The 21,906-nt window shown below is 48.5% G+C and overlaps 1 protein-coding gene across 1 annotated transcript in view; it reads right to left on the reverse strand.

Moving 5' to 3' along the window:
* KIRREL1 (kirre like nephrin family adhesion molecule 1) overlaps positions 1–21,906 on the reverse strand; it is a 180,242-nt gene that overhangs the window by 11,728 nt on the left and 146,608 nt on the right. Inside the window, exons 3-10 of the mRNA XM_072114949.1 lie at positions 21,211–21,360; positions 18,868–19,028; positions 16,739–16,889; positions 7,116–7,221; positions 5,243–5,391; positions 3,233–3,360; positions 2,737–2,863; positions 1,088–1,188 (exon numbers count right to left, since the gene is read on the reverse strand). Of these exons, the coding sequence (XP_071971050.1) occupies positions 1,088–1,188; positions 2,737–2,863; positions 3,233–3,360; positions 5,243–5,391; positions 7,116–7,221; positions 16,739–16,889; positions 18,868–19,028; positions 21,211–21,360 (1,073 nt within the window). The remainder of the gene's footprint in view (positions 1–1,087; positions 1,189–2,736; positions 2,864–3,232; positions 3,361–5,242; positions 5,392–7,115; positions 7,222–16,738; positions 16,890–18,867; positions 19,029–21,210; positions 21,361–21,906) is intronic.

Consider the following 21,906-nt stretch of genomic DNA (forward strand, 5'->3'; position numbering starts at 1 on the left):
TCCCACCAGATCAAATCTCTATCTCAGCAGATCATCCCTCGGTGCCATCAGATCAGCCCCGGATCTCGTCAGATTGGCCCTCAATCTCGTCAGATCATCCCCCCCAATCCCACCAGACGAGCACTCAATCCTGCCAGATCATTCCTCAATCCCAACAGAACATATTTGAATCCCACCCGATCTCTATCATAGCACATCAGATCAGCCCTCAGTCTCATCAGATCAGCCCTGAATCTTGTCAGATCAGCCCTCGATCCTACAGACCAACACTATGCCCCAACAAATAAAGCTTCAGTCCCACCAGACCAGCTCTCAGTCCCACCAGACCGGCTCTCAGTCCCACCAGACCGGCTCTCAGTCCCACCAGACCAGCTCTCAATCCTACCAGCTCTCAGTCCTACCAGACCAGCTCTCAGTCCTACCAGACCAGCTCTCAGTCCTAGCAGACCAGCTCTCAGTCCTAGCAGACCAGCTCTCAGTCCCACCAGACCGGCTCTCAGTCCTACCAGACCAGCTCTAAGTCCTACCAGCTCTCAGTCCTACCAGACCAGCTCTCAGTCCTAGCACACCAGCTCTCAGTCCTAGCAGACCAGCTCTCAGTCCTACCAGCTCAGTCCTACCAGACCAGCTCTCAGTCCTAGCAGACCAGCTCTCAGTCCTACCAGACCTGCTCTCAGTCCTAGCAGACCAGCTCTCAGTCCTACCAGACCAGCTCTCAGTCCTACCAGACCAGCTCTCAGTCCTACCAGATCAGCTCTCAGTTCTACCAGCTCTCAGTCCTACCGGACCAGCTCTCAGTCCTACCAGCTCTCAGTCCTACCAGACCAGATCTCAGTCCTAGCAGCTCTCAGTCCTAGCAGATCAGCTCTCAGTCCCAACAAAGCAGCCCTGAATCTTGTCAATGTCATCAGATCATCCCTCAACCTACAGACCAGCTCTATGTCCCAGACAAGGCTTCAGTCCCATCAGACCAGCCCTCAGTCCCACCAAAACAGCACTCAGTCCCATAATTTTTTTTCTACCACCAGCACACTCATTTTATTAAGTAGTATAACTCAAAATGAAGATCACAAAAATATATACTCACAATCCGATCCGGAGGTGGAGTGCTTCCGATGAAACACTCTACTTGCCCCACTCCGCCTCGCACAGCGTACTGTTCTCCCTCGCTGGTTATGACAGGAGGACCTTAGAGAAGGATGGACAGAGGTTTAGGGTTTTTGAATGTGTCTTAAAAAACTGAGTGACATGGAGTAACACTTCCCAAGGGTAGTCAAAAGTAAACTAAATAAAAGGAAATGAATTGTACTTGAACACCACTACAGGGTAATCGGTGGCAGTCAATTGGTGTTTTTTATTTCACCCTCATGCACTATGTTAGTATCAGTTTTGGATGGAGTTACCCTTTAATTCCCCAGTACATTGTATTCCGAAGCGTCTCATAGATGAGATTATCTTGATTTGTGGAACTCTCTGGCAGATATGATGAAAGGACCCCTTTAAGGCTGTCCTCTGGCAGACAGACGTCTCTTTGTGAGACAGATTAGGGCGATGTTCGTGCCCATTATCTCGTCAGGGGGAGTTAATGCAATCCTGCCGAATTTGCGAGCACATTAGGCGTAATATGCACTATTTGTTTTATATCTTTCTTTGTTTTATCGCCCAATCTGCTGATTTTATCTCTGCGTATAATTTGCTTGTGCCAGTATAACCAAAGTGGATATTACTCTGATGGATGCGGCATTTCCCCGGACGTGGCTTCTCTCCTTCCTCACTTCACTAGTTCTCATGAAAGGTCACTATGGGAGGGCTCTAGCCCCGCACTCACATCATTTTGGGACATTACTTTTTCGTCAGGATTAATGGGTTTCCCCTTCTCTTTCCGTTCAGCACAGGCGGACTAGACTAACAGTGTCGCTCCGATGGTTCCGACTGTAAATTTTGCCATTATGTTAAGGGTGTGCTTATAGAACCATATAATTTCTCGCTTAAAGGGCTTCTCCATTTTTTACAAAATTCGGATCACTATACACAAAAGAAATAGAAAGTGTGACTAGTATGAAGGCTGCCGATCCTTCAGCCGTGTTTCGGCCTTGAACCGGACACAGGAGTTCCCTTTGCTAGAAGAAAGTCAATGAAACTAATACGTTATTGCACTAGAATTGAACTGACCCTTATCCATGTTTTGTGGATAAATTTGTTCCATGGAAGTCGTAGATGAGGATAGTACCATCTCTACCTACATCTCGATTCTACCCAATGATCAAGGGAAGAATGGACCTTCAACTTTACAATACATTGGGGCTCATTTACTAAGGGTCCGTCGGACGCATTCTCGTCGGGTTTCCCAACTATTTCCGTTTTGGGCCAATTTTCCCCGGGATTTTGTTGCAAGCGATTGGATTTTGGCACATTCAGACTACACGCGGGATTTAACAATTCGAATTGTGTCGCAAGACACACACTGGGGAAGAAGCAGGTGAACTCCGGCGGACCTCGGCACAGAAGCGAAGGATGCAGGAACTTGGGCACACGATCTTAGTGAATCGCGGAAGACCCAAATCCTCATCGGACAATGCACTGCGGGATCGCGACAGGACACGGTAAGTAAATCTGCCCCATTGACTGAGCACATTTTTGCAGAATCTCGGTAAACGCCTTTTCTTGACGCCCATTTCAGTGATATGTTTTCCCTTCGAGGTGTTGCATGCTGCATATCTCTATGTAGGTACTCACCATTGACAAATAGCGTCACCTCCCTCTCCCCTACTCCGATACGGGGGACGATGGCTTTGCACACGTACTGCCCTGCGTCTTCCTGGCTCACAGACTTCAGGAAGAGCTGGTTGCTGTTGCTTAAGACCTGAAAAGAAGAGATGAAGACTGTCTTAATGTAAGTTTGGAGGGTTCTCCATGACTAAAATATTAATGGAATATCCATGGAGGGGGAAACCCCCAGCACCATGAAAAGCTCAATACTAGTCCTAGTAACTTAAGGGGGTTGTGCCACTAATGATGATTGTCCCCCATTTACAATATTAGGGAAATGTCCATAATGCCTTGGGATTCACCTCAAGATCAAGAGAACACGGGTCGGAAGGGTCCCAACCAGGGATCGAGTCACTTCTATGAGACTTTCCAGGGCTTTCCGGTCCCATAAATGTAGTGATGGCACAATGGAGAGGTATCGGGGTGGTGACAGGTTGTCTTTAAGAGAGTAAGGCCTACTCACCATATTTGATCCCTTCTTGGTCCACGTCAGAGTTAGCGGAGGATTTCCCGTCCAGATGCAGGTCAGGGTGGCGTCGGAGCCCATGTCCGTCGTGGCAGGTTTGGGCTCGACAACGATTCTGGGGGGAACTTTGGAGCAAAAGATTCACATCATTAGTGGGGGTCCCTAGGCCATCACATACGTTCTGTCAGGCTCTTAAAATAGAGCTCCCTGTCCAATGTCAGGGGTATTGAGCATTACTAATTCATGCCCAGCCATAGTAGCGACGCGAGAGAACGCAATAAATCAAAAGCGTATCGCCAGAGACACGGGTTCCCTCACGGTCTTCAAAAGAATAAGAAATGTGATTCCTAATGGAACAGGATTGTAATTTTTTAACATTTATCAGATCTTGACAAAATGTAAATTTCCTCTTTTAAGAAACATTTTTTGACTCCTGAGTGAAGGATAACGTGATAGAGAGTGTCCTACTCTGCGAAATAGTAGATCTACAATGAGGGGACAGTCGTACGGTTTAGAATTTCACCAAAAATTGACTTACTTTCCTGCTAAAACCTGCTAAGCAAGTGGTCACTAAGCTGAGGATTGGACTATACTTTGCCCCGCCCAGTACTCTTAAGCAGGGGCGTAAACCATTGAATGTTTCTCTTTGCTCATCCGTAGAGTGTGCCCTATCGATCTGGGTTGAGGGGATGTGGTTCAGAGACTACCCGGAAAATTAACAAGTTCACTTGTAAAATCTTAAGTGAGCAAGTGGCAATTAAGCAGAGGAGTGGACTATACTTTGCTCCGCCTAGTATTCTCTAATGGGGACTATTGTATCTTTTCTTAAGTGTTCTGTAGATCATGTCCTTCTGATCTGGGTTAAGGGGACATTGTTCAGAGACTACGCAAAAAATGTACAATTTCACTAATAGAATCTTGTGTGAGAACGTGGACACTGAGCAGAGGAATGGACTATATTTTAGCCTGCTCAGTTTAAATAGGCGGGGGCGTAAACCATTGAACTACTGATTTGGGATGAGAGGATTTACACAACAATAGAGTAGTTTAGGCACTCTCCCAAAAATAAATTTAATGCTAGAATATTTGATATTTGAGAAAGTGACCACTGAACAGAGGAATACTTTGCTCCGCCTAGTTTAATTGGGATAAACCATTGAACTGATCTGAGGTGAGGGTGCTTCAGAGACTCCGATAGCAATTAACTGATCCACAGCTAGAACCTCTGTAGAGAAAGTTGCCATTAAGCAGAGGAGTGAACCATAATTAGCTCCGCCCAGTATTCTTAGGCAGGGTTTGGAATTATTGAATCTGCATGCTACTCTAAAAGGGGAGGTCAGAAGATTTGTGCCCTATAGTTTAGAGCCCATTGATTGCCTGCTCCTCCCTGAAGATAGGAAGATGCAGCACTGAGAATGTAACACGACCAATAGACTAGTCGGGTCCCAAGAATGGATTTTGAACCCAACATATGGCTGTAATGGCCAAATTTTGGATAATTTCTTACATATAGTAATATAAATAAAGTAGTTATTATTATTTTTATTGCAAAAACAATAACTGTTTATTTTTGTATCAGAGCTGCACTGGGGGCTTATTTTTTTACGGGACACATATAAATATATAGGACCACTCTAATTATGTCTCCAGATTTACCTTTTATATGTTCCACCATTAGTTAGAAGGGGAGAGATTTAGTAAATAGGGTGGTGTGGTTTAGTGGGAAGGGGTGTGTCCTAAGTGGATAGGGGTGTGGGTTAGTGGAAAAGGATGTGACCTATGTCGATAGGGGTGTGGTTTAGTGGGAAAGGGTGTTTCCTAAGTGGATAGGGGTGTGGTTTAGTGGGAAAAGGTGTGGACTAATTTATGATTGTGCCAACATTTTGCCACACAAAATTAATTTAGGGTATTCAAAAAGTTTCTACATCTGTTTTCCCAATAGCTACACCCCTAATGGGCGAGGCATGCTGGGGCATGTAGTTCTACAGCATTATGCACTTCACTTACAATGTACATCCACCAGAGTGCTGACGTTTGTGCTCCCGACCTCGTTGTGCACTTCGCAGGAGACCGGCTCGGTGAAAAACGTATAATCCACCTGCGTCTCGTATGAGCTTTCTTTGGCCGCTTCAATGATGACGCCCCCTTTGGCCCACCTGAGACACAGAGGTACATTAGTATTATATATGGTTAATAAGAATTGCTCCAGCGGTGATGTGTCAGTCTTAACTGCAGTTCTGGAATTGCATTCACAATAAAATACAGTAGAAGCAGGGGTGTAGTTAAGTGGCGTGCGATCCGGCGCGATGGCTCTCCCCCCTCTCCACTACGGAGCGGCGTCTGCACTTATTGCCGGCGCTACACAAACACACAGGAGAACAGGCGCTCTTGAAGGCAGCGATAAATAAAACATTAATACACCCGTTCGGTTTAAATATGCATGATTGTAAAACAGAAGCAGTTGGCAGTAAACAGGATCGTAAAATAAAAAGGCATTAAATTCCTCAGATAAGGTGTTTAATGGACACCCGGGTCTCGCCTCCAGCGCTCGTGCCGCCTCTGCCGGCTGCGGGACCTTGGATTGATGGTCCTGGGGGGCGCAGGAACGCGGGGGGACGTTAAAGAGATTCTCCCCCTAAAACCGAAAGATCCCAAGTGAACAGAACCCTCCCGATATCTCACCTACTTCGAGTCATTTTATACATATGTTTTTGTGCATTTTTGCTGTTTTGCCAAAGGGGCGTGTACATCCTCAACTGAAATTGGACAGTGACTTTATATATGGACAACCCCTAACTAGTAACGCCCAGTTGTCAAATAGCACATAAAATATACTAATTCATTTTTGTGCAGTTGTTATTCCTCCTGGAAATATTAATATATAGATTAAATTTGGGGGGAGATTTATCAGAAGTGTCTGAGGTAAAACTGTTCTAGATGACCATGGAAACCAATCAGAGCTTAGATTTAATTTTATAAACAGCTGTGGGGAAATGAAAGCTGAGCTCTGATTGGTTGCCATGGGTACCTAGGACAATTTTACCTCAGACACTTCTGATAAATCTTCTGATAAATTACATGCTACCTACCAAAGGGGTGTGTCCTGACCCCACACTGATTAAAGTGTCCTTGTATAGGGACTCCCTCCAACGAGTACCACCCAATTGTCAATTTTTCTTAGGGCCTAACTTGCTGATCGGTGGAGGTTTAGGTTGCCTGCTCCATTCATCTCGGGGAACGACAAGGGGTCTAACGTAGATAACTGGGACCTCATCGGACCCCCCGTTTTTGTGATCTGTGTGGGTCACATCACTGAGACTTCCACCGATCAGCAAGTTAGGCCCTATTCAATAAACAGGGCCTATCTTGTTTGGCGGGAAAACCCCTTTAATGGCAATTTGACTTAGTTAAAGGGATGATGTGATGAAGGGGCGATTGGAGGAGCCTCCACCTGTCACTAGAATGAGAACAAAAAGGATTCTGGGAAAGCTAAGTGACCATTTCCAGTCAGAGTTGTCGTAGTGACGCTCTATATATAAATGTACCGGAAATTACCACAAGACTCGATGTTATTTGTAAAGAATGAAATCCGCTGACGTGGCGGTCGGTAAATCTTCCGCCTCCTCATTTATATAATGAATCAGATGCTGCGGGATCTCCAGAGCTGCAGTTCATTCAATATGGCGCCTGCGTTGTTGGCAGTGACGCCAGTTGGCAATGCTCGGCCATTATGTACCCGCGTCTCAGCCATTAGTAAATGAGCAGTCGCTGGTGAGATGTTCAAAATTCTTTTGCTGAGCAAATGCCAAATATGGAAGAGTTATCAGAACTGATGCGCCAAAGTGTGAACTGACTGAGAACGCAAATATTAGATACACACCTGTAACCCTTGATGGCCGGGTTAGCAGTGGCCATACAGGTAAAGCGGACCCTCTCACCCTCCAAGACTGTCTGTGGGTGGATGGACAGCGTGACAGTGGGTGGATCTATGAAGAGGAAGAAAACAAGGGGTTAATACACTACCTAAACATAAGCATCACCCAGCTTTCCATGGCTATGTCATATAGGTACACATTGACAGAATAGTGAGTGCAGCTCTTTAGTATAATACAGGATGTAACTCAGGATCAGTACAGGATAAGTAATGTCATGTATGTACACAGTGACTGCACCAGCAGCAGAATAGTGAGTGCAGCTCTGGAGTATAATACAGGATGTAACTCAGGATCAGTACAGGATAAGTAATGTCATGTATGTACACAGTGACTGCACCAGCAGCAGAATAGTGAGTGCAGCTCTGGGGTATAATACAGGATGTAGCTCAGGATCAGTACAGGATAAGTAATGTCATGTATGTACACAGTGACTGCACCAGCAGCAGAATAGTGAGTGCAGCTCTGGGTATAATACAGGATATAACTCAGGATCAGTACAGGATAAGTAATGTCATGTATGTACACAGTGACTGCACCAGCAGAATAGTGAGTGCAGCTCTGGGGTATAATACAGGATGTAACTCAGGATCAGTACAGGATAAGTAATGTCATGTATGTACACAGTGACTGCGCCAGCAGCAGAATAGTGAGTGCAGCTCTGGAGTATAATACTGGATGTAACTCAGGATCAGTACAGGATAAGTAATGTCATGTATGTACACAGTGACTGCACCAGCAGCAGAATAGTGAGTGCAGCTCTGGGGTATAATACAGGATGTAACTCAGGATCAGTACAGGATAAGTAATGTCATGTATGTACACAGTGACTGCACCAGCAGCAGAATAGTGAGTGCAGCTCTGGAGTATAATACAGGATGTAACTCAGGATCAGTACAGGATAAGTAATGTCATGTATGTACACAGTGACTGCACCAGCAGCAGAATAGTGAGTGCTGGATCATTCTGCTGTGAACTGCTGACGGGTGTGGTTGTGTTCAGCTGAGCTCCTGCACCACCTGGAGCAAACCCAATCCACCCAGGCCTGCTCTCTCCTCCCCAGGGAGGGAGTGGGTTCTGTGGGATGAATCCTGCAGGAAAGTCCCAGGCTCCTGTCTCCCGGACCAGGCCGGCGGGGGGCAGGAAAAGCCAGATACCGGCCAAAACTGATGGCGTGAGAAGATCTGCCCGGAGCCAAGGACGCAGCGATGTGACCTCGGCTGCCACCCCCAAGACCCAGGGAAGCCGCAAGGTCTCCGGAACACAGAATATTAAGGCAAGTAACATCAGCCTGAGTGCTCCTCCTGGAAAGCTGAGTGACTGTGCGGGAAAGCTGGGTGGTTCAGCTGGAAAGCTGGGTGCTCACGGAGGTGTGCAAAAAGCATGGGGTGAACTTAAGGCCCGGGAGTCTGCTTCCATCTATGGCTCCCGGATTGCTGAGCACCTCCGTGAGTACGAGGAAGCTGGAAAAGCGCTGAGGAGGCTCCAGGAGGAGATAAGGGAGACCTTGGCCCTAGCGGGGGTGGCCACTAAGAAGAAAAAGTCTGATCTTCTTAACACCATAGACAGACTAAAAGCCGAGGTCACCGCTCTGGAAGAAAAGCGTCATCTAATCCGTGAGCACAGCGGTCCGTTTCGTGAGAAATTAGAAAACGACGCCCGGTTTGATGATATGCGCCAGGATAAGCTGAGAAAGCTGAAGGGGCTTCAGGTCCAGGCGGATGATGGCGATGATGAGGAGGATGAGGAAGACCTGCCGTGTCCGTCTGGTGGCCTGCACCAACACCAGCAGGCCTCGCACGACAGGCTGCCTGCAGAGCAAGCGCCATTACCATCAGGCTGCGGCTCTGCCAACCTGGAGGAGGAAAGTGATGACAGCGGCCAGGGGGGGGCGCTAATGGCTCAGATCCGTCAGCTTGAGTCCCCAGTTCACCTCCAGAACTTCTCCTTCGGCGATGATATGCCAGATGACGACCAAAAGAGAAAGAAGACGAGACCCAAGAAGACCAAGGTGTCTCAGGAGGTGAATCTGGTGTTTCGTCCCCTCCCTGTTTCCTCCGGGCGGGCAGCAGTGCCAGCCTGTCGTGTAGGCCCCGTTGCCCAGCCCAGCACGAATCCTGCAGTGGACTCGGTGCCAGGGTGCGGGGAGAGTGCAAAGCCACGTTCCATCATGGCGCAGAGCACCAGCCTTGTTTGTAGTAGCAAGGATGGTGTAGGGAAGGCATCGGCCGAAAGGCCGGACAGTGAGGGCGATCCAGCAGGTCCTGGTACTGTGCGCTGCCCCCCAGTGGGAGGGGGGGGTGGCCCAGTGCCAGGGGCAGTGGCGGTGGCTCCTGTGGCCCCTAGCGCTGTTGCTTGCTCCGATGAGCAGCGGCAGCGTGATGGGGCTGCTGGGGCTTGTAGTGCGGCGCCTCCCAAACATCCCGTGCAGCCTGCAGAGAAAGGCGCAGAAAAAGTATTATTCTGTATTGGTGCATCAAACTCTGCAGATATGAAAGGGGGAAAAAGACTGTCTGGAGTCTGTAAGGACAAGAGGCCTCTACCACCAATCGAGCAGCGATGCTCAAACATTATAAAAACTGCTGGACAACAAGGGGTTAATGCCAATGAGGCAGAGGGCACAAGTAAGATCGGGGTTGGAGCTGCCTCTTCTCAGGCTGTATCAGCTATGGAGGTGGCTCTACCCCCAGTGCCCAGTGACGCCGAGGCAACCCCAGGTCCTCCTGGCCCAGCTGGTGTGAGTGATGCAAGGAAGCGAGGCAGTATTGTACATAGTGTGGTGAATGTTGGGGTGGTGAATGGTGCTGAGGGGGATCCTGGTGTGAGTGCTGGACCATCTGCACCCCCAGTGGTGGCCGCTCCCATAAGGAGCTATGCGAGTGTCACTGCTGGGGCAAGTGGGGTTAACTCCTTGTCTCCTGGCTCTGGGAATAGCGTTTTGCAAAGGCGTCTTCTGGAGGCTCTCAGGAGAGGGGAAAAGTCAATCACTGTAGAGGGGAGAGATGTTGATCTGTCCTTCTGGACAGACAGGCATGGCCTGGCAGCCTTCCAAGAGAAAAGGGGGGGAGAGACTGTATGGTCTTTACCCACAAGTGGGCCCGGAGCCTCCCGTAGGAATGTGGTTCGTCTTCGCTGGAGGGGCAGTGACGCATGCCCACCCAGGTCAAGGGTGGTGGAGCTCCTCCTGAGGATGAACTTCAGGGCTAGTGACATCTTTGCCCTGATACATCCTTATGGTACTCCGGAGTTCGATGTCAGCTTTGTTCGGCCGGAGGGCTTAGAGCTCTTCTGGTCGAATTATGAGCTGGCAAAGAACGAGCCCGCATGGCGAGACTTTGCTGTGCAAGCAGTGTCTCGCCAAAACACAGTCAAGAAGGTGACCGTTTTGACCCGTAACGAGTCACTTTCTTGCATGGACATCATGACTTGGCTAAGTCGTTATGGTGAGGTTGTACAGGTACCGCAGAAAAACCGCGATGAATTTGGCATTTGGTCTGGGGCCTGGACCTTCATGATGAAGTTGAAGTGTTCAGGCGGCACAGTCGCCCACATTCCTTCTTCAGCCTTTCTTGGACGGGACAGAATCCTGATTTTCTACCAGGGGCAGCCGAAGGTCTGTCACAGGTGCGGTGACCCCACCCACTTTAGCGCCAGCTGCCAAGTGCAGAAGTGCGCTTTGTGTGGTGGGCTAGGTCATCTCGCTGCATCCTGTAAGGACATTAGGTGTAACCTGTGTGGTGTGCTCGGTCACCCTTTCAGCCGTTGTCCTCGCTCCTTCGCCAATGCGGTTGTGACCCCAGTGGAGGAGAGCCATGAGGTTGCTTCTGCTGGGGAAGGTACCAGCAGAGGTGGAGGAGCTGAGGGGCCTGTGAAGAAAAGTAAGAATAAGTCACCTTCTCAGTTAAGGCGGCTTGAAGCCAGACAAAAAGGGAGAGGACTGGGGAAGCCTCAGGTTGCTGGGGTGACCCTTGGTCCTTCCTCAGAGGCTGGTCTTGCTACTGAGGCCCTGAGGGATGATGAGTTGGATGAGGAGGTCAGGAGGATGGAGCGCGAGAAAGGTGCCATGTCCTCCACGTCCTCCCATTATGAGAGTATGGATGAGGATAACAGGATTTGGCTAGAAAATAAGCGCAAGCAGAAAAAGAAAAAACGCGGCGTATCTAAGGTACCTAAGGAAGGGAAAACTTCCTCCCCTCTGGTTGAGCTTTCCAACCGGTTCCTCACCCTCGATGAGATCGCCTCCTCGGAAGGAGAGGCTGAGGGTGGGGTTCTGGAGGTGGCGGCGGAGCAGCCTGCAGGGGGCGCTGAGTCTCTATCCTCTGGGGATGCTGGGTCCTCAGAGTGGGAGACTGACTCAGAGTCAGGAGACAAGGACGAGGGAGAGGGTGGTCCGGGTGGGTCCTTGGGGGCCAGTAATAACATGGACACCTCAATTTCATTAAAGAGAAGTTGCCCCAATTCTGAAGGGAAAAGGGAAAAGGGATCATCCTCAGAGGACAGTAGAGGGAAGGGAGTTAGTAAGAAAAAAGCCGTTTAACTCAATCACTCATGATGGCGGCACCCACTCCGTTGACGCTGGCGTCCATTAATGTCGCCAGCATTAAGTCTGATGCGGCTAGATTTGCGGCCTTTGATTTTCTCGGCCGTGTTGAAGCCGACATTTTATTTTTGCAGGAGACCAGGCTGCCAGATTTGGCGGCCGTGTTTAAAGCTAAGAGGGAATGGAGACACGGGCCTTCCTATTGGTCTCTTGCGGCCGAGCCGTATAGCGGAGTGGCGGTCCTTTTTACCGCACCGGTAGAATGCCGACGAGTTATTGAGTTAGAAATGGGGAGGTGCCTGATCCTGGATGTCCTCATGAAGGGACAAGAACTTCGTCTTATTAACATCTATGGTCCCCAGTCCAAGTGGGACAGGAAGTGTCTCTTTATGAGGATCAAGCCCTACCTTTTTACAAGTCGGCAGGTGGTCTTTGGAGGGGACTTCAATGCTGTCACGAGGTCCCAGGATAGGGGAGGTTCCAGAGACAAGCTGACTTATGATAGCGTCGCTCTTAATAGCATAGCCAGTGAGGCTCGCCTGGTGGATGTCCACATCCGGCACACCCCAGGTCACGCGGGGTTCACCTATTATAGGGGTAGCTGCAGGTCTAGAATAGACAGGTTTTATTTAAAGGAGGAAGCCATCTCTTCAGCAGTGTCCGTTGTTGAGGTGGAGTTCTCCGACCACTGTTTAATTTTGTTTTCTCTGAATGTTACAGAGACCCCCCGGATGGGAAGAGGCTACTGGAAGCTCAATTCGTCTCTCCTGGAAGAAGCAGAGATAAGACAATCCTTTGAGGACTTTCTTCAGAGCCAGGTACCATTGCTGGGCCTTTGTAGCAGTAAGTCAGAGTGGTGGGAGATGCTCAAGAAAAGGGTGGCGAGATTCTTCCGCCAGCTCTCGAGCCTCAGGAGCCTGGACAGGTACCGCCTGTATCAGGGCCTGAGGAGGAAACTCGAGCATCTCGTCTCGATTGGAGGTAGTCGTGAGGACATCTCCAGAGTGAAATCCTTGCTGAAGAGGTGTCAGTACGATAGACACGCATCTTTGGTTTTTGAGAGGGATTACGGGAAATACCGCTCGCCCGACCCTTACAGAAACTGCAAGATGTCAGTGAATGGTAAAGTTGTCACGGGACTGGTTGACAGTACGGGATCCCTGAAAAGGTCCAGATCAGGGATTCTGGAGGTCGTCAGATCCTTCTACTCGCACCTCTTGGGCAGGAAGGATCTAGATCGGGATGTGATGTCGGCTTTCCTGGCTGAAACTGTCCCTGAGCCAGGAGTAGACCCCTCTTTTGATGTTTTGACAGAGATGATCAGGGAAGAGGAAGTCAGCCTGGCGATTGAAGGGCTCGCCCTCAAGAAATCGCCGGGTCCGGATGGCTTAACATCTGAGTTTTATAAGACCTTTAAGGACGCCTTGGTTCCCCTCTTGACTGAGGTATTCAATGAGTGTCTTTCCTCGGGCGCTCTGCCGAAGTCAATGAGGAGGTCAGCCCTGATCATCCTGTCAAAGGGTAAGAACCGATCTCGTATTGAGAACTGGCGTCCCATAGCGCTTCTCAATACGGACAGAAAGGTTTTGGCAAGGGTGCTGTTTAATCGGCTGGTGCAGTTTGCGCCCCGGCTCCTTTCGGGGACCCAGCACTGCTCTGTTCCAGGCCGCAGTACATTTAGTGCTGTGCTTTGTGTCCGGGAGGCAGTGGAGCAGGGCAGGGCTGGTAACTGGAACGGGTACTTGCTGTCCTTGGATCAGGCAAAAGCGTTTGATCGGGTTAACCACGAGTACCTCTGGTCTGTCCTTCTGAGGTATGGCCTGCCGGGGGAGTTTGTCAATTGGCTAAAGGTTTTGTACGCAGGGGCAGAGAGTTTCCCGCTTGTGAACGGTTGGATTGGCCGCTCTTTTGAGGTTGGGTCTGGTGTTCGCCAGGGTTGTCCTCTGAGCCCACTTCTATACGTGTTTGCGATTGACCCATTCCTTAGGAGGGTTGATCGTGGGCCGTTGGTGGGAGTCGGGATGGACCGGGCGGCACCGGAAGCCACTCTAAGGGTGGTAGCGTATGCTGATGATGTCACCGTTTTTGTGTCCTCGAGAGGGGAGGCGCAATGGGTGATGTCAGAGGTTGACCGCTACTCAGAGGCTTCTGGGTCCAAGATCAACCGGGATAAGTGTGAGAGTCTCTGGCTGGGAGAGGGGGATCCAGGGTTTGATCTCCCGGACACTCTTCCAGGGCCCCAAGACTCTGCCAAAGTTCTCGGCATCGAATTTGGCCAGGGGGATTACCCCATGCAAAACTGGGACGGCAGGCTTAAGATCGCCGCCCAGAAGGTGGACCAGTGGAAGGGTTGGTCTTTGACCCTCAGGGAAAGGGTGAACTTGATTAAAACTTACCTGCTCCCATTGCTGATATATCTGGGCAGTGTGTGCATGTTGCCAGAACCCCTCTGGACTCGGGTGTACAGTCTGTTCTTCCAGCTGTTATGGGGGAATAGGCTGAACCTAATCAAGAGGGAGGTTACTTACCGCACGAGGAGACAAGGAGGGTTGTGTATGGTCAACCCTGTGGTGTTCCTAGTGAATACCTTTCTTAAGATCAATATCGCAAACCTCTGGAAAGAGAGGGCTCCTCCGTGGGTATACTCCTGCAGGGGATGGTTTCGGCCTTTCTTCCAGGAATGGGAGACAGGAGGGCGAGTGAAGGATCTCCGTACACCACATGGGCATCTTCCGGCTTACGCTACCCCGGTTCTGAAGGTGATTCGCCGGTGGGGTCTGGGAATGTGGGAGATCAGGACCATGTCGAGGAAAGTCCTTGACAAAAGGGTTCTGTTGACCCATTTCCAGAAGCCTCTGGCCCTCAGGGATTGCCCAAGTCGGGATCTTGGGGTGGGTTTAGGTCTTTTGAATTCCATCAGGATCCCCTTGAAGTTTTGGGACTTGACTTGGCGCTGCTTCCATGGAAAGCTGTGTGTGAGGGACAATCTGAAGTGTAGGAGCTCTGAGGAAAGGGGTTGTCCTCGGGAGGAGTGCGGTGGCCTGCTGGAGAGCATGGACCACTTCCTGCTTCAGTGCCCCTTTAACACAGAGGTGTACAACCGGGTGGGCGCTTCCATCCATTGGCCCGGGTTGGCCGGTCTCTCCTATGCGGAGTGGGCCTATGGAGCATTCAGAGGCCTGGGTGGCCGGGACCGCTGCACGTTATTTCTAGTCAGTCTAGTGGTCAGGTACCACACGTGGAACGCACGGTGTTTAGTGTCGACGCAGCGTAAAATCCTCCCGGTGGATGAGGTGGTTAGGAACATTCTGGGTGACCTGGTGAAGGTGCGCTCTCTGGAGTATGAGAGGCTGGGCACGGGGAGGGCCTCTCTCCTTTGGAGGGGGTTCTCCTTTAGTGTCCCTTAGTCTGTCATCTCCTCTCCTGGTGTTGGGCTGAAGCTGACACTGTAGATTTTTGTTTTGTGTCCTGAGGTTATAGTGATGTTGGGCTTGCAGGCGCTGAACCTGGGCTTTATGTGGTTTGGATTTGTTATATGTTGGTATGTTTAATGTGTTTGTATCTTGTGTACAGTGTGATATAGTTATATGTAGTTATAGTTCTTGTGTATATAGGTTGGTTGGTTTTGGGGTGTTGGTGTTAGGGTGTTAGGTTGGGAGGGGGGTGGACGGGACTTGGACTGTACGATCCTGGGCACTGGTCTGGACTGTATAGCGCGGACTTTGGACGTTAGACCAGTGTCTGGGGGGGGGAGGGTGATGGGCGTGGGATTTAGTTAGTTATATTTTATGTTATTTAATGTTATTAATGTTATTTCCGTTATATTCATTGTTATTTCTGTGTTTATTTATTGTTTATTTATGTGTATTTTGCTGCGTATTTTGATAAAAAAAAATTTAGGTGGTGGGACTGGGTGAAGGTTTTGTTTGTTTTCATGCTGAGTGTGTGGTGTGTGTGTGGCTGGGCCAGGAGGTTTTGTAAGTTTATTTTCGTTTATATTTGTTCTTTTGTAATTCTTTTGCCAGAAGTTATGGCTTTATTTATGTTTATTATTGTTATGTTTTTCACTTTTATATAAAATAAAAGATTTACAGGATGTAACTCAGGATCAGTACAGGATAAGTAATGTCATGTATGTACACAGTGACTGCACCAGCAGAAGAATAGTGAGTGCAGCTCTGGGGTATAATACAGGATGTAACTCAGGATCAGTACAGGATAAGTAATGTCATGTATGTACACAGTGACTGCACCAGCAGAAGAATAGTGAGTGCAGCTCTGGAGTATAATACAGGATGTAACTCAGGATCAGTACAGGATAAGTAATGTCATGTATGTACACAGTGACTGCACCAGCAGCAGAATAGTGAGTGCAGCTCTGGAGTACAGTATGGGTACAGGATGTCAGGTATGTACACAGTGACGGACTAGGACTCTGGATCTCCTCTCTGCTGTATGTCAGTGTGTGGCGGCTGCGGTGATAGATGGATAGGTGTAGATTACGGCCGCTGTTCCTATCCGCCAGCGATAAATAGCTGAGAATATCTTAAATCGCCATCACAGAGACGTATTGTCTGTCTCCCCTCATCTGAATTCATTTGGTGTCGGGCGCGGTGCACGGAGAATAAGCCCAGGTTAGATAAATGCTATTAAGTAAATTGTCTTTTAAGTCGCGCAGCCATAGAGCTATGCAAATGGAGGCCTGCGCAGCCATCGATATATACATAAAGGAGGGGGCACAGCAGGGTCGGGGGTACTGATAGCAAATCCGTATCACTTCAATAGGAAACAAAACCAAATGTCCAGAGGGGCCATTTATTCTAGTATAGACTAGTAGTCTAAGGAAGAGGGAGGGGGGAGGAGAGAATCACTACAGCTCCTATGATTGGATGATAATTCATCCCTAATTGGCTTGGAGTTTAGGGACTACCCAAGTTGAGTTCGGTAGATACGTGAGGGGTCTTGGTCTTGGAGTCATGTAGGTACTCAATGATGAACGAAGGCCTAGGTGACTACAGAAGAAGGACTCACGATGAACGTCCAGTTTGACGGAGGTCTCCTTCCCGGTTGGCAGGGCGTAGTTGGACGTTTTGCAGGTAAATACCCGTCCGATGTCTTGGTCTGTGGGGACAATGAGCAGGTAGCTGACGGTGGTCTCCCGTTTTCCATCTGACAGCACCATCTGTAGTGAGAGATGAAGTCAAAGTGTTATGCGTATTTTACCGTAACATCCTTTCCACACAACGCGACACCTTCCAATCTGTCACACTATTAGCCCCCGCGTACAAAATACTTGAACATCTGCCGCAGAATGTCATTACACGCCAAATCTCTTCATGATGACACGGCTGAATGAAAAAATCCCATCATTGACTGACGCGTTTACATGATGGATGGCGAAACCTGGAACGCGTCAGACGAGGACGTGAACCCATCAGCGGATAAAAAAATTGTCAAAAATTGACTCTAATTTTATCATTTACACTTGGGTTTCTAATCCATTCATATGTCGTTGACGGAGACTGCCGACAGGCTGTGGTTTTCGAAAAATTTCCTGTCTCACCTTGCAAAAAACAAAAAAACAAACAAAAGGAGCTTTTCTAGACAAATATAGAATATAATTTCCACCGGTTCAAGAGGACCTTTAACCTCCTCCATCTATTTGCACCCCGTAATAGGCAACCATCTGCCGTTTCTCGCACACAGTATTTTCTCCATATCCCCCATTTTTCCTGACTTATTTTTGGATGTCTATTGTCAAATGGGAGGAGTCAATTGTCTTCTCCAGCCCAGGGCCACCCATCTGACAGTAGGGCATGATTCAAATATTGGATATTGAAAATATCCAGAAATTATGCTAAGTAGACATTGTTGTCAGATTGGTGGTACTTTTAGATAGGTGGTACTTCTGAGCTGGAGAAGACAACTTGGCTCCTCCCAATTGACAACTGAGAGTGGAAAATATTGACACTGGTTGTGAATGGGAATGGTTGTGGATTGAGGGAAATTCCAACTGTTCCAGATTCTGAGAAATAATGCGTATTGTAGGATGCAAAGTGTTGGGTTTGGGGAAGGTGGTGAAAGGTCCTCTATAAGGATGAGCTCACGACACAGTTGGAATTTTTAGAACATTTCCAAAAACAGACAATGGGGCAGATTTACTTACCCGCTCCATTCGCGATCCAGCGCCGCGTTCTCTGCGTTGGATTCAGGTCCGGACGGGATTCACTAAGGCAGTTCCTCCGACGTCCACCAGGTGGCGCTGCTGCACTGAAGAGCATCGGAACGCACTCAAGTTCACCGGCCTATTCCTGGTGAAGGTAAGTGCAAGTCTAGCGACACTTTTCTTTTTTTAAATGCGGCGATTATTCCGAATCCGTCGGGTTTTCGTTCGACCACGCCCCCGATTTCTGACGCGTGCACGCCGGCGCCGATGGACCACAATCCGATCGCGTGCGCCAAAATCCCGGGGCATTTCAGGGGATCTATTTGGACCTGACCTATATCTTCTTGTGGATCAGTTGACCTGTGATTTTCGGGAATCTGTCTACGTCTAGTTGGAGGAGACCCTTGGACGAGCGTCAGTAGATGACAACCCTTGAGCGTCTCCGTACTTGTCAAGTTTATGAAGTGAAGCTCCGGTTTCTTGATCTGGGTTTTCTCACGGGAAGACTGATGCCGTTCCCTGTGCGGGTGTCATCACTAGTCAGTGTTGACCTCTCAGTTTTGGGGAGCGGAAGGGATGAAAATTTTGTCTTCGTGAAGCCATCAGCTGAATTAACTGTATCTCCATAACCTCCGATGTACATTCCCCGTACAGATGAGGAAGGTGTGATAGAACCTCCCTCAGCTCCGATGTTACAAAGATGGATGGGGCCAAGGTTCCGTATCCAAAAAGGAAGGTATTGTTATAAGGTTGAACAATGTGGCTCTGGTCACCTCAGATGTCTATCTCTGGAAGAACTGAAGACAGATCTACTTCCACAAAGACCTTTTATGTCGGCTCTGCAGTACAGATCAAACTCTCTTGTGCTTTCCAGGTCCGGTGTGACTGCCACAGGGCGGAATCAAACTGATAGGGCCGGATTCATGAGGAAGAAGAAAGGGAAGACGCGGCCTGTACAGTACAGAGGCATGCACGGCCCCGGGCGAGCACTCACCGTGCTGGTGACAGCGCCTTCCTGTGGATTCCCGTCTTTGAACCATTCTATAGAGGCTGCAGGTTTGGCATTTTCAGCCCGGCAGGTAAGGTTAGTTGGGGTCCCAGCTCGGAGGAGGATTTCGTTTGAGCCGTCCTCTATAATAGGGTCATCCGGAGGAACTGGAAATACAAAGGAAACATATTACTATAGGAAAAGTCTAATGAATTCCTTTCACTTCTATTAGAACTACTCTAGTTGTATATTCCTGTCTATATTTTTGTACATGAGGAAGAATTATAGCTCATATAGTCTTGTACATAGGGGGCAGTATTATAGCAGTTATATTCTTGTACATAGGAGGCAGTATTATAGTAGTTATATTCTTGTACATAGGGGCAGTATTATAGTAGTTATATTCTTGTACATAGGGGCAGTATTATAGTAGTTATATTCCTGTACATAGGGGGCAGTATTATAGCAGTTATATTCTTGTACATAGGAGGCAGTATTATAGTAGTTATATTCTTGTACATAGGGGGCAGTATTATAGTAGTTATATTCTTGTACATAGGGGGCAGTATTATAGTAGTTATATTCTTGTACATAGGAGGCAGTATTATAGTAGTTATATTCCTGTACATAGGAGGCAGTATTATAGTAGTTATATTCTTGTACATAGGGGCAGTATTATAGTAGTTATATTCTTGTACATAGGGGACAGTATTATAGTAGTTATATTCTTGTACATAGGGGGCAGTATTATAGTAGTTATATTCTTGTACATAGGGGGCAGTATTATAGTAGTTATATTCTTGTACACAGGGGACGGTATTATAGTAGTTATATTCCTGTGCATAGGGGCAGTATTATAGTAGTTATATTCTTGCACATAGGGGGCAGTATTATAATAGTTATATTCATATATATATATATAGTAACCCTCCATTAGTAGTAAATGTCACATTGAGGTGTCGGTAATAGGTCTCACGCGGCAGGAAGCAGTGTACAGTGAAATAGGTATAAGGGAGGGAATAAAATCCTGAGATTTCACAGAGGAGAAGCCTTGGACAATGAGGTCTTTGTTGCGCTCTCCATCCTTTGGATTGTTACAGGGAGGGCAAGCGCTGGGAAGCCTTTCTGCCTGGCTGACTGCTAATTGTCACCGCACAGGCTATGGCATGTTCAGGATTGCACCGAACAAGACGACCTGGTGAGGTGGGGTGGGAGCTGCACCCACTGTGTAAATACAAAGCCATCTCAGGTGTGAGAAAGCATCAACGGTTAGTACCAGCAACTAGTAGAAGACGCTGGAAACGCCAAGAACCTTAACTGCTGCAGAAGCTCTTGGCGTGGGCAGGAAGCTCTAGATCAGGGGTCTCAAACTCAATTTACCTGGGGGCCGCTGGAGGTAGATTCTGGGTAAGGCTGGGCCGCATCAAGTTTTCCACACAAAATGCGCTTACAAAATATCATTATTCAGATTCAAATGTCATGGCGTCTCCCAGCGCAAGGAAAGCCCCGAGCGGGGAGACGTGTTTTCTCTATGAACGCGTCCTGTGCACCGAGGGGTCCCAAGCTCCTACCGCACTGAGCCCAGTCAGGGACACTCCATCCCCCCCTCCCCCCCGGTACTTGCCTCCCCGTGTCCCTCCCATCAAAGAAGATGAAGTCGCCACTCTGACCTGCACCAAGTGCGTTCAGAGCGGCGACTTCATCTTCTTCAAGTACCGGAGGGAAGGGGATTAACCGGTTACGGGCAGTATCGCGGTTTTAACACTTTTTAAACTTTAGAGCAGAAGGGGCTTCGGCGCTGCGCGCGACCGTGCGCAGCGCCGAAGCGTCTTCTGCTCTAAAGTTTAAAAAGTGTTAAATCCGCGATACTGCGGTTTATAACACTAACGAAAGTAAGTACCGGCACCAGCTCATCCTGAGCTGGTGCTCGGTACTTACAGCTTACACCTACCATTCTAAATGGTAGGTTTCCTTTAAAGGGGATTTCCAAAACGCACAGGGGACACCTCACTTAACTCAGGAGTGGCCCTTTGGTAACCTCTTCTTTTTATGAGATGTCACTCATCGGTAAGTTCTTAAGGGTGCTATGATGTGTAAAATCCCCCTATGAGGTTCCCTTTAAGAGTCAAACTACTTTAGCAACAGATTATCTCGAAGGAATAACGACCAGCCGCAGAAACCTGACACAGCCGATCAATATTTCCTCCGAGATCAATTTACGTCCGACGGCACCGAAAACGTGGGGGTGGACGCGATCCCTCATTGTCTGCAGACGCTATAAGAATTGCTAATTTGTGGTAAACACTGCGCCGCTCCATCACTGAAATGAGGGCGTCTATAAATCCTTACTTAACACGGTCAGTTTCGCTCCTTTGGATCGCAAGGCGGCTTCGGTGGCTTGGCACTCGAAATTGGCGTCGTCGTAGATGCTGGCATTGGTGATTTCCAGGTTGTATTGCCCAGATTCTGTGTTTCCAACGACTTGATAGCGCGGCCAGACTGCAAAGAAAGAAGAGAGAAGATATGTTACCTCAGGGAAGGCGAACGCAATGAGCTTACATGGTAACCTGTTGGTAAGGCGGGGAATGGATATGCTATATACGCCAGTATACGGGCACCGTTGGGTCACCGTATATGGCGCTTATGGATTCTACTTGACTGAAGACTTAATCTTACATTAAGGCCCCTCTCTAAGTCCGTACGTGACGTTTCCCAGTACCACTAATATGTGTAATTCTCTTCCGGGCCTATAGGTGGCAGTGTTACCCTAGATGAAGGCTTCGTATGGGCCGCAGAAACGGTGACAGCAGAGAGATAGATGTTCTTTATATGTGTGCTGTCATTTTAGAGCTCATTGTTTCTGGTATTACGGGGGCTGATAAAGAACCGGCTACGGCCAAACTCATCATCGCGGACTAAAGCCATGGATCTTGCTTGATCTGACCAATCCGAGTCTACAGTCAAACATTTATCTTGTCCTGTAGTGTTTTCTCATCTCGGAGAGAGATTCTACTCTATCACCTGACATCACGGGAGAGATTATGG

This window comes from Engystomops pustulosus, chromosome 7, assembly GCF_040894005.1.
Source record: "Engystomops pustulosus chromosome 7, aEngPut4.maternal, whole genome shotgun sequence".
Classification (NCBI taxonomy): Eukaryota; Metazoa; Chordata; class Amphibia; order Anura; family Leptodactylidae; genus Engystomops; species Engystomops pustulosus.